Source organism: Onychomys torridus, chromosome 5 (genome assembly GCF_903995425.1).
Source record: "Onychomys torridus chromosome 5, mOncTor1.1, whole genome shotgun sequence".
In the NCBI taxonomy this organism is placed as follows: domain Eukaryota; kingdom Metazoa; phylum Chordata; class Mammalia; order Rodentia; family Cricetidae; genus Onychomys; species Onychomys torridus.
The window spans coordinates 113,205,961-113,219,461 of NC_050447.1; the positions used below are offsets into that span (position 1 = coordinate 113,205,961).

Consider the following 13,501-nt stretch of genomic DNA (forward strand, 5'->3'; position numbering starts at 1 on the left):
TGCAAGAAGAGATTGTTCATTTGATGCACTGGGTTGACTTATTTACTCAAAAATATTGGCTTCTAAAATATCAGTAAAGCCTTATTTAGAATTTCTGAGCATGCCCAGGTCTGACATACTAGGTTAGGCATAGAGGCCAATAGAGAGTAGGGTTAAGAAAATACACCAAGGCTCATTAAGCTGATTTCTTCTAGGTCAATTACAAATGAGGTGCACATAAACCATCCAACTTGTCCTTTCCCCTCATCAATTTCCATCTATTAGTGAGCTTCCCTCTCCTCCAACCTTAATTCTCTACAGGGTGATATTTGTGCTTTATACATCAAATCAAATTCTACTTATTTGCTGTATAAATTATGTGCTGACTTTTTTATACTTCATAAGTAATCTAGATAATTAAAATATTGATATCAGATGAAGAGTGTAGCTGTAAACATTTTAACTGAGAAGAGAGTCATTGATGTGAAAAGAAATGATATGTAATATTATCTTGTAATTTTTAAAATCACAGATGTATAAATTGCACGACCTACTCTTTTATTTCTTTAACTTTTTGGAAACTGTACTCATTTTAAATAATATAGTGATTATTCACGTGGAACCTCTTACAAAATCCATGTTTGTGTGTTATATTTTACCATGTTATACAAAAAGAACTCTCATTATCTAGCAAGTGAACAACTTTGCTTGGGGCTACATTACAAGTGGGTGCTCAAATGTAAACTGAATGATCAGGGAAGACTTCTTCCTCTTCCCAGGAAAGTAAGTGCCCTAAAAAGATGACATACAGTGCTTATGACATGTCAAAATACAAACCAGCCCTGGGTCAAAACAACACAATTCCCCCTGAAGAATTGGAACTTCAACTTGGGCTATGTTAGGGACATAAGGGCCACATCAGAGGACGATGAGTCCACTGGAAGGAAACTTAAGCGGGAGCTTCATTCCTTAAGCAATGGCTATCACATGAGAACCCCCTCTTCTCCAGTCCCCCAAGCATCTGCAATTCACCAATACCTCACTTCCCTTCACATCATGAGCCAACCCTGTCTTCAGGATGCAAAGATGTCTGCACTGTGCTATACCTGTGTCTACAGATACTTTAGGCATCAGCCTTGCTTGGGTGTTCACAAAAATGCTCTTCCCTGTGCAATTTTGATTTATTGCATCCATATACACAGGATTTCTTTTTTGAATGATCTATCATGTGTACAGCTTTGTAAGAAAACAAAAAGTAGGCAAATAGTGACCATTGGTTCTCATTCTGTGTTGAGTGCTTCTCCTACACTGTAAGGGGCTTCCTTCCTTGCACTGAAACTCAAGGCTTCAATTGGCAAATCCATAGTCAGGATTGATTTCTTTGTCCTTTACCCTCCTAAGTTCCTATAGATTATGTTCCCTTGGGAACAACAAAATATCTCAAGTTAAGGGCCAGAGAGATGATGCAACTGTTGCTGCTCTTGCAGAGAGTTCAGTTACCAGAACCTATACTGGGTATCTCAAAATGACCTGTAACTCCAGCTTCATGGAATCAGAAATATTCTTCTGGACTCCATAGGCACCTACACACACACACACACACACACACACACACACATACACACGAAATAAAAAAAAATCTTTTAAAACATATATTGAAGTCAATCTGAATAGAAATTCAACTCATCTGTTAGCTCCCTTAAACACTTTATGTTTATTAATAATCCATGCCTTATGTATTGCTGCAGCCACCCCTCACTGCTCATCTAAAACCTGAAGTGAAATAGCATCCTTGTTTTCACCCTCTCCTTTCAGCCCAGACCCCAAATTCTATTCCGACTCTTACCTACCTCTCAAGTGCACCTCTACTTTCCATTCCACTGTCATTCTCTTTGGTTAAGGTTTGGATATCCCTTGTTCAGATAACCACAGTGACTTTTTAATGAGCTTTTCTTGCTTCCATCTGCTTCCAATGAAATCCAACTCTCTTTCAACAAGTAGAATGATCTTCCTAAAATCAAAGTCCTTCCCTGCCTTCATTTTTCCAGAGAAGAATACTTGTAGCATGGACAAAAAAAAAAAGCCACTAACCATGTGATCTGTGACAATTCCAATCTAAGTTCATCCAACTCTGGCATATGGCAATATTAAAATTCTACAAACAATGTTTCATATTTCCTCAAAACTGTGTGGCATTTACTTCTTTTTCTTTTTTGCCTTAAATTATGTATGCCTTTGTCTTTCTTCTGGCCAAATCACATTAAATCAAAGATTACCCAGACTTCCCATGAAGTCTTTGGCTATTACATCAACCATCTTCAGACTTGCATTGGTTTCTAGAATGCTCTACTCCAAAAATTAATCTCTTGATTTCTTACGTTGTTTTTTTTATAAACTCTTGGTAAGAATATTTAATATGAGATCTATCCTCATATGTGCATAATACATTATCATAATTTATACACACATTGTTGTATGACATATTTCTATAATGTAATCATTTGAAATAATACACCTGTTAAATGGTAATTATTTGTTTTCCCTTTCATCAGTTCCTGAATACCATCTCTCTACTCTGATTCTCTGGCTTTGATTGTTTCAGACACCTCATCTCAGCAGAATTATGAGGCATTTGTTTTTGTTTTGTTTTGTTTTCTGTAACTGGCTCTTTCTACTTAGAACAAAGTCCTCAAATCTTACCCACATTAATGCACATTGAAATATTCTGCTCATTTTTGTGGCTGCAGTATTTCACTGTATATGTTGATTATTCATCATTTATTTCTCTACTGACAGATGTCTAGAGGGTTTTCACATCTTAATCTGAATAGTGGTCTAATGATTTCAATTCTTTTTGGATTTATATCCATAAGAGAGATTGGAGGGCTATATGACAGGAGCATTAGTATAAAGACCGGCCTAGGCTACTACAGTTGAAAGAGGATCCTGCTGTGGGATGCCTTTCGGTATGCTGTGAATATATTTTGCTCTCATTGGTTGATAAATAAAGCTGTTTGTTCAATGGTGAGGCAGAATAAGGTTAGGCAATACATTCAAACTGAAGAGGGAGATGAAGAAGGGTGTAGTCAGGCAGAAGCTGTGAGTCACCACCAGGAGAAGCAAGATGTGTGAGAACAGGTAACGCCATGAAGCCACATGAAAAAACATAGATTAATAGAAATGAGTTGACTAATAGAAAACATCTAGTTAATAGTGAGCCTGAACCATAGGCTATACAGTTTGTAATTAACATAAGCCTCTGTGTATTTACTTGGGGTCAAGAGGCCTCAGAACCAGGTGGGACACAGGAAAACTTCCAGCAAGAGGATCCAGGGATAACTACACAGTAGTTAGCTGATCTAACAATATATGACAAACTACATCAGGGAACATTTTGCCTCTTTATTATGTAATGTTGGAGCAGCTGCATACTCAACAACAAAGGAGGTAAATGGACCTGCATTTTATGCCATGCACAAATGTCCATGCAAAATGGTTATTTTTTACAACCAAATCTATAAAAATAGAAAGAAACCAAAGGGGTAACTTCACAACATTGATCATGGCAATAAATTCATGGGTTTGAATTGATGCCAGAAGCCAACTAGACATTTGATATGGCCTTGAAAGGAACTTTGGAGCAGGTTGTCTGACTGATGAGTATCTTCACAGCATGGGAAACAGTCATCAGACAATACTTTTTCCTAGCATTTTTTCTTTCTTGTATTTATTGATTTTGTGGTGTTTTCACATACATATGTACATGCACATGTGCACACACACACACACACACACACACACACACACACACACACACACACACATACACACACCCTTTGCTTGCTTAAACGACAACCTGGCAAAACCAGATCATCTGAATCCTTATGGCTAAGGCTGGATGATTATTCTTCTCTTAGTGATGTCTGAGCAGATGGAAAGTAGGAAGAGAAAGAAAATTGGAAGGGGAAATAGAATTGTCAGTGTCATTCCCAGGAAATTTCCTAGAATTTCTTTGTGTGTCAGAGATTACTCCTGGCTTCTGTTAGCCCATTATCTGGAGAAACAAGAACAATGATCCACAGGAAAACCAGGCCTTTTCTCCAAAAGTCGTCACATTTTTTGCTGTTTTGCATGAAAAGAATTGTACATAACTGGGGGAATTTCTATCTGAATAGTTAAATGGTTCTAATTGCTTATCCTTCCCTTCATTTACTTCTTCCTTCCTTCCTTTCTTCCTTTTCCCCCTCTTTCCTTCCATCCTTTCTTCCTTTCTTCTTTCCTTCTTTTCTTCCTGCCTTCCTTCTTCTTTCCTTCCTTCCTTCCTTCCTTCCTTCCTTCCTTCCTTCCTTCCTCCCTTCCTTCCTTCCTTCCTTTCTTCCTTCCTTCCTTCACACCTCAACTTCAGGACCAGAAACTGAAGAGCCCAGCAATGGAAGCACCTTACCTGAGGCAATACAAGTACAAAATCAAGGCAGAGATGACAAATAGCAGAGTGTAAAGTACCACTGTGATCACGATACCAAGGATGGCTGAGTGCTGGGTTCTCACAAACATCCAGTAGAGTTTAGCTGCATCTGCAATGGCAGTGTCCCCATTATGTGCAAGGCGCTGAGAAGGAAACACAGATTGCAATAAGGATGGAGACATCACCATGTCAGATGAATTTAAAGACATGAAACTCTACAGTACCATAATTTGTTTCTAAATTAACTCTTGTGAGGACTGAAAATTGCCCAAAAAACAGAGAAAAGAGGCTGGGTTTGCTTGCTTGGTTTAGCAGATTTTTCTCATTTTCCCTTCTAAGGCTTGAACGTGCATGCACTTGACGTGCGACTCATGAAGCAAACAGCATGTTTTATTTATGTGCTATTAGCTCGTGAATTTAATGAGCACAAGATATAAAGAAATTAAATGTGATGGTGAAAAGATTCCTTTATTTCTGAAGCAGATTTGATAGGAATTTAATTTGTGCTATGCATGAAAGGGATTCCTTATTTCAGAGACTTATAAAAAAGTTATCAGGCTATTTAATGTGAGCTTGAAAACTAAAGTTTACATTAGGTTACTTTAAAAACACACCCTAATTTGAGAGGAGGAAACACATATTCTATACTGGGTTATAAATAAATGCAAAGTAATGAGGTCTTTACAGGCAAATCTGTATTGCAAAGAACCTGTGATGTCATTGACCTCTGAATTGCACAGAGCATGAATGTCCCTTGGCTTTGATTCCCATGATATCCAGTGGAAGTGATGAGCACTCTAAAGTAGGGATCTTTTCTTCAAATTGAGAGAGACAGAGAGAGAGAGAGAGACAGAGAGAGACAGAGACAGAGACAGAGACAGAGACAGAGACAGAGAGAAGCATTTCTTTAGTGTTTGAACTGGCAATTACATAAATATAGTTTTAAAGGGCACTTTGAAAAGTAGCTAATCCAAATCACATGTGTGATGAGGGGACAGAAGAGTAGATAGCTTAATTTGTATTTTGTCTGCACCAAAATAGCTTTTGGGGATTGGGCAATGACTAGAACTCAGAAATCCAACTATCAACTACCTGCTTCTTTACCACAGCAAAGCTCCTAGTTTAGATTCTCTGTTAATGATTCTACCTGGCAAAGGGTGGCCTCACAGTTATCACTCAGAGCAGCAGATGGGTGAGGGCTGCCAAGCACAACTCCTTCTCCAGTTCTCTGTCTAATTGCTTAATGACAAAGAAATAGATAAATGGATTCATTGATGAAACAATAATAAAACATGATTTGCAATAACATAATCTAAACAGTAGGTGCCAATCTCTATTTGACTTTCACCTATTGAATGCCTACTAGTTGCTCTTATGCTTAAATAAGAGAAAATAAAGTTAAATGAAGACATTGGCCTCTAAAGCTTCTCTTTTAAGTGTATGGAAACAACAGTAAGCACAATGTAATGTCAAATAACACAGGCAAGCTTGTGTTGCAGGTCTGTATCCCAGCTACTCAGGAGGCTGAGGCATGGCAAGTTCAAAGCCTGATCACATTACAAAATAAGATCAAGGTCAATCTGGACCACTTCATAAGACCCCCATCTCAAAAATAAAAAGGCACAAGGTGTCTGGGATGTAGCTCAGCAATGGGGCACTTGCTATTAGCTTACTCAAGACACTGCTCAATCCTCAGCACTGCAGAGAAAATAGAAATTTCATAAAAGTTTAAATAATAGAAAGTGAGATATATATATATATATATATATATATATATATATAGAGAGAGAGAGAGAGAGAGAGAGAGAGAGAGAGATATTATTTTTTAAAAGAAGCATCAGAGGTACAATACCCTGCTGTCACTGTTACAGAATACTCATGACATACACTTGAAAGGCAGGAAGTCTTATTCTGGCTCATGATTTCAGGACTTGGAACCACAGTCAGCAGACTCTACAGTTTAAAGGGCAGAGGTGAGGGAGCATATCATGACAAGTGAATGCCTGAGCAAACTTGCTGACCTTATGGAAGGAAGGAGAAAGTTAGAGAGAAGGAGTCAGAGTCCCAGTTACCCCTTTTGAAGGCATACCCCCCAATATCCTGACTTCTTCCCTCTGGTTCCATTACCTCCTGGGAGCACCTCAGACTGGAAAAACATGCTCCCAACATATAGGCCTATAGGGAACACTCAAGATCTGAACTGTAACAGGAGAGTCAGGTGTGTTTTTTAATATCACTGTCAGAGGTGCCCCCAAAGAAGGGGTACCTGAGCCGAGACCTAAATGATGTGAAGGAAAAGAAGGAAAAAGCCATGGACCTATACTGACATCCTTCTCTCAACAAGGGTGCTATGCTTGTGTGGGTGCATTGGAATCCCTATGATTGTAGGTTCTTGCCTGAAACAGTAGCCTCTTACTTTGAGTGTTGTGCATACACCATAGGATCATTACCTCGTTATACCTCTTGCATCACTATCTATTTGTGAAATATGTGAATTCCTCCAGCTTTATTCCAACTTAGTCTCTCATTTCTTTCACCCAACAATACTGTGAGATGAATGAGATAGGTGCTGCTATTGGTGTGTATTACCACTTTTACACAGTGCTCATGAGTAAATCAAGGGCTGAAGTGCTTAACTCGGTCATTTGGTGTCATATAGATCATAAATAGCAGATTGGAGACCATAGAACTGCTCCCTATGACTTCAACTCTGTCATTTTTCTCTACCACTCCATATATTTCTAAGGGAGCATTGTAATTTGATTAGGTTTCTAAAACATTTATGTTGGGAAAATAATCCCCAGTAAAAGTGTTGACACGTAGGGTCTACTGGGGAGTACTTAGGTGCAGCAGGAATCTTAAAAGTTCTTATTGATAAAATCAAACTTGAGGCGAGTTATTGGGGTGAATGCTGGAATATCAGAGAAGCAGAATAATTCACAGCTACTTCACCTCACCAGTTCCTCAGCTGATCCTGTTTCCTCAGGCCAGAAGCCTCTGAGTCCTCATATCCGAATGAATCTCAGCTGAACTGCTGCTCCAAAGCCTAAAAGCTTAACCAGCCAAATACTTTTAGTTTCTGGTTCTCATGCCTTTCTGCTTTCTGCCATCACTCCCTGGGATTAAAGGCTAGCTTTCTGAGATTAAAGGTGTGAGTCACCATGCTTGGCTGTATCCTTGAACAGATGGATTTCTGCCTCTGGAATGCTAGGATTAAAGGCGTGTGCTACCACTGCCTATCCTCTATGTTTAATATTGTGGATGTTCTGTCTCTGACCCCAGAAAAGTTTATTAGGATGCACAATATTTTGGGGAACACAATACCACCACACCTAGGTCATGAGGAAAAGCAGCAAAAGTAGATGAAAAGTAGTGAAAGCTGAAAAATATTCGTCAGAGAGTTGATTTGTGAAGACAGAATAAACATAAATGTTTTTTCTTTGAAACTGGAAAAAATACAGTCACTAGATTCATTCCCCAGTATTCATCTCAGCTTCTTCAGGGTAAGGCCATTCTGAGACAGTCACGCTAGAGGCTGCCTTCCTAGAGATTTCATCAGAGGCATCAGCGCCAATTATGTATACTCGCTTCATCAGCTGCCATGTATACAGTGGGCTGGTTGGCTTTTAATCTGTCTATGGAATAAGGGAGGCCATACCCCAAGGGCTGCAGACAGTCTTTCTAAGTAGGTCTCCGAAGATTACCAAGGACAGCTGCTTCTCCTCTGCAATTGACTTCCCCTGTGGCATTACAGGAAGCTCAGCATGAGGACCATGCCTGCTGGGTATACCAATCAGGCCTTTGGGAGAAATTGTGAGATACCTCAGAATATGGTCTTCCCATAATACAGATGGTGTCTTTACATCTCCTGCTCAACCAGGCTTGACTGTACAGTCTCTTCCTTGCCTGCTTGAGAACTCATAAGCAAGAATGTGAACAGAATCCAGCTGGATCTAACTGAGTCCACTCAGAATCACAATGAGGATAGCCACCATGGTGAAAGAAACTGGTGATGAGGTATAAAGCATACTACCGTCTCCAGTAGTTCTCTTTCACCATGTCACCAAGGCAGCTAATGGTCCCAAGCTTTCAGAAAGCAATCACATCTGGCATGTGAAAACAGAAGACTGTATGTCAACTACACATGGTTCTAGTCCACAACAGCAAGATGTCCTGAACACACTCATGGACTAAGGTGCAGTTTGGAGTTCATTTTAATAATGTTAAATGATTGACATGGCAACTTCCCACAGTTGCATCTGTCCAGTTCTAAGCTTCATTAGCAGAGGTCATTTAAGTATTCAAGATTCTCCTACAAAATATACCAGTGGACACAGAGACCTAAGGATCCCAGTTTGGTCAAGAGGAGCCTAGCAACCCACAGGGAGTGAAGCCTCAGCCTAGCGAACAGCATCGGTAAGGAAGGCTCCCCTGACAACATGTCAGGTATCATCTTGCTTATGCAGTGGTCCAGGGAAATAGCACCACTAACATTACCTAAGACCATGAGGAATACAGAATCCTGGGCCCTTCCTGATGAGCCATAGTGAACATTGAAGTGAGAACTCTGAGGGCCCACAAATATTCAGGCGTGAGCAGCAGTGCTGTAGCATAGTATAGCCTGGGAGAAGTAGAAAGGGGAGATCAGGCTTTGCTGCCTGCTCTGACACCCAAGATGTACAGTGTCAACAGGAGTGCATCAGAGACTGTGCTTGGGACTTAAGTTTTAATAGTATATGGTTGAGAGAAGTAATGTCAGATGTAATTAACAGTATAGTTCATCAAGACACTAAAATCTGCTTAGTATAGTGATATAGACTAATCCCATACATACCAACTATGTACACCTGGCATGTGGAACATCAATGCATAACTTCATATAATCTTATGTGTGAGTATTTGACCACATCAAATTAATTTAGAATAGCCATCTGCCCTCCATTTAATGTTTTATATTTATCACCAGGTCTAGATATAAAAAGTTTAATTTAGATTCCCCCCCTTTTTCCACTTTAAAATTGCTTAAAGTTTATATCCTCCAAATTAAAGTGTGTTCTGGTTTGAATTATCACATTTTGAGACACCATCTTCAATTGTGCTTTGATAATCTAATATAAAACTTTAGAAAAGTTGAATAAAACTTTGATAAAGATGCTAGATCTTATCTTTGGTTGGAGTCAGAGATAATAGGCAGAAAAATAGATGGTAGGCCATTGAGCAACCTGTATGCTGGACTTTTGTCTTCCAAGTGACATTAGTGTTCCTGGGTCCACACAGTATGCTTCTCAGAGCCTCCTGCATGCATATGACTTCAAGTTCTTAAACTGTGATTCCTGACCAACAGGGTCCACATCAAGTGGGAATTTGGTAGAAGCACAAATTGGTGCCCCACCCATACCCATCGATGAAGGAACTGTGGAGCAGAGTCCATAAGTTTTGTCTTACCAAGACCTGGAATAGGTTCTGATCCAAAACAAAGATTAAGAATTACATACTTCAGACATTGGTGATATAATTCAGGAGTGGAGTGCTTACCTACCATGTGCATAGCCTTGGGTTTGATTCTCAGTGCTGGAAAATCATTCAGTAGCATAGGTCAGGAAATTGTATACTTTACAAACTCCAAGCAGCCAGAGATTTGGATGTGTCAAATAAATTTACAATAATAACCATATCAATTTTATATCAAACTATAGTCATATCCATCAGCAAATTAAATAGCTTGTAGAAATTGAATAATTATCATTAGAAAGTGCACATTTTTAATTCCATAGAGCAATTTATGGACTCATAGTGTTATGAAGAGATTTTGATACAGTGAGAGAAACACCAGCTTCAGAATTCAGAAACCTGAGTCCTAGTTGGAACTACAACACAAGCTGCATGTATTACCTTTGAGAAGCACTAGAATTCTCTGTAACTATTTTTTCCAACTGAAAAGTGGAGATACTACTTACCCCACTAACTCAGTTCATACATAGATAAGAAAGAAAGTGCACAACAATGATTAAAAGCATAGAATCATTTCCTAGCATGGGAATCATGTCCTTCTATGCAGCAGTGTGTGCTCTGCCCATCACTGGGAATCATTCATAATGCTAAGGCTGTAAATTTAAGGTGAAATGTGCTTGTCACTCTGTAATCCTCACAAAAGTTGGAAGAAATGCCTGAGGGGTGACTTTTGAAAAGTTATGACTTCAAAATATTCCAGCAGCTCTTATCTCTCGCCTTTACATTTATTACATAAAGCTATCCCAGTGGAAAGCAGGTGGGCAGCCCGTCACACTGAATGAACTACTGTAAAAGTTCTTTTCAGAGAAATTTGTCTGTGAAAATCTTTAGATTTTTCTTTAAAAAGTTACAAAACCTTTTTATTTTTATGTTAAAAAAAAGAACTTTGCATTCTATTTTCTAGATAATCCCCTACTTATTTTTAAAGTATTTTCAATAGTAAAAATTACATTTGAATCAATTTTATGAGACAATCCATGTTTTATTTTTTTTTCTTATACAATTCAGGATGAATACTGAATGACATCATTACTGAAATATCCCATGTCAACTGAGTTGTGCACAGTGCTGAACTGCATGCCATGGATTCATATCTTGGTTATTTTACTTGACTTACCCCCAGGAAAGTATCCACTATAAACACCGCCAATGGGTCTAGAACTGTCCATAGTCCCATCGTGATGATTAGCTTTGACAAGGCATCTGGGCGGTAGGAAAACAGGAGCTGACAGCCCCATCTGATCAGAAGCAAGGGGAATGTTATTGTGTTCAGAGCCAAAGGCCCCAACGCAATCACAGCCAGCTCTTCTCCAATGTTAAGTGAAGAAGTCGGGTAGCAGAGCTCAACAGTGTAGGAATAAAACTGGAATCTGTTGGGAGGTAAAGCACAGGAACTCAGCAAGAATTAGGCAAAGGCTAGTATGCAAAGCAATTGACAGATCTATGTCCTTGCTTTCTTTATTACAAATACAAAATACGCCAGGCGGTGGTGGTACACGCCTTTAATCCCAGCACTCAGGTGGCAGAGCCAGGCAGATCTTTGTGAGTTCAAGGCCAGCCTGGGCTACCAAGTGAATTCCAGGAAAGGCACAAAGCTACACAGAGAAACCCTGTCTCGAAAAACAAACAAACAAACAAACAAAAATACAAAATACAAAATACTTGACCCAAAATGGCACCTGAAATTGAGTGTTAGACGTCTTCAACCTTTCTTGACCACAGTTCACAATCAAGGAAATGCTATTTATCTTGTTCATTATTCTTATGAAAAAATTAGTGGACTGAGCACATCATTTGAGCCACTCAGTAGAGCCATCTATAAATCAGGAACTTCTCTGGTACACAGGACATATTAGTGGTCAATTTTAAATGCAAAATATACTAGTGAACTTTCTAATGAGTCAATGTCATGTAAAAATGAGAGATAGGCATAAATCTAATGATACTTCAGAATTTTGGCTGAAGGTTATTGATTTAGCTTATGACATTTCTGGCATGATTCCAACTTCCAACATCAAAAGCACAGTCATCACTAACAACTGAAATTTCATAGCAAGGGGCTAATGGCACAAACCAAAGCCCCATGGGTTAAATCCAGTTCAAACCAGTAACAGGGGCCGCCTGCAGTGTGGCTTTGTTATCTTTCCCTACAACATGAGGATTGTGTTCATGCAAAGATCTCTCTCCAATTCGGCCTGTGTAAAACTGTGTCAGAGCTCACCCTTTTGTGAATCATGAGGACTCCATTTGAGAGAAGTCTTCATTTCGTATGTTCCTTGACTACGTTTCCAAAGGAGGTTCGTTCTTGTGTTGTCATGGATATGAAATAGAACGATGTAGATTTCTTAGTATAGGACCTGACACAGTGAGGATAAAATAAGCTCTCATTATCAGTGTTGTTATTGCTATAGCTCACAGCTGAGATGTGGCCTGGAGCTACTGTGTGAGTCAGGACTGTGGATCTAGACAATAGGGCCCCCAAATGTTATACTGGTCCAAGCCCTCTGTTTAAGAAATTTACCAAAATGAACTGTCCAAAATATTTTTTGCTGTCTTGTTGGATTAACAACTAGCAAAGATAAGGCTTCCTCTTCTAATGAAGAGTAAAATTATGACTAATAAAAGGTAATTAGTTCAGGCTAGAACATTTGTATTAGCTACTTTGGAAACTAAGAAAATATATATGATAGATAGATAGATAGATAGATAGATAGATAGATAGATAGATAGGTAGATAGATAGATAGATAGAGATGATAGATTGCTAGATAAATGATAGATAGATAGATAGATATAGATAGATAAATGAAAGAGACACACACACACACACACACACAGAGTGAAACCCCATGCAAGAATTCCTTCATGAAAATGTAGTTATTTGACACATATAAATTTTCTATAACATATCCAAATCTTAGCTACCTCATTTCATAAGAGAATTAAAAACTCTGTGTGCATATATACACATACGCATTTCTTTTGTACAAAGTCTTAAAGTTCTTCATCATCATCTTAATGGAAACTATATACATGTGTCTGTTTCTATCTGTACCATCTACACATTTGAGAAAATGACTTTTACTTGTGTTGTTATCTATCTGTCTATCTAGAGTGTCTATGGAATCATGTTTACAGGCAGACAACCTTTAAAATATAATTTTCCCCCACAGGATAATGGCCCAGAAAGCTGCCTGGGCTTGAGTTTGGTAATTGTTTGAATTCAATCATTTTGTAGAAGAGGCAAGCTTTCCTTCTCTGAGTATGGTAATAAATCAGACTAACATTACTTCTGAAATACCTTCAGCCTTTGTCACTCCTATAAAATCAAAATAGAACAAAAACATCACTGCCAAATTTCTTCTTGAGTCCTGCTCAGATATCAGTACATATTTGAAAGTGTTGAATTTTAAATAAATATTGATGCACGAGTTCAGTATTTGTATATATGGAGCCAACCACAGCCTGAGACTGTAACTATAATAAAAGCCCCTGATCTCAGGTAAAGACTTCTTTTGTCTCTTCAAATCAGGCCTCCATTTGAGGT

General features: G+C 38.7%; 1 protein-coding gene across 1 annotated transcript in view; it reads right to left on the bottom strand.

Moving 5' to 3' along the window:
- Nucleotides 1-13,501, bottom strand: part of Ofcc1 (orofacial cleft 1 candidate 1) — a gene marked incomplete at its 5' end in the record, with an annotated part of 292,441 nt that overhangs the window by 78,136 nt on the left and 200,804 nt on the right. Inside the window, 2 exons of the mRNA XM_036186980.1 lie at nucleotides 4,424-4,587; nucleotides 11,073-11,325. Of these exons, the coding sequence (XP_036042873.1) occupies nucleotides 4,424-4,587; nucleotides 11,073-11,325 (417 nt within the window). The remainder of the gene's footprint in view (nucleotides 1-4,423; nucleotides 4,588-11,072; nucleotides 11,326-13,501) is intronic.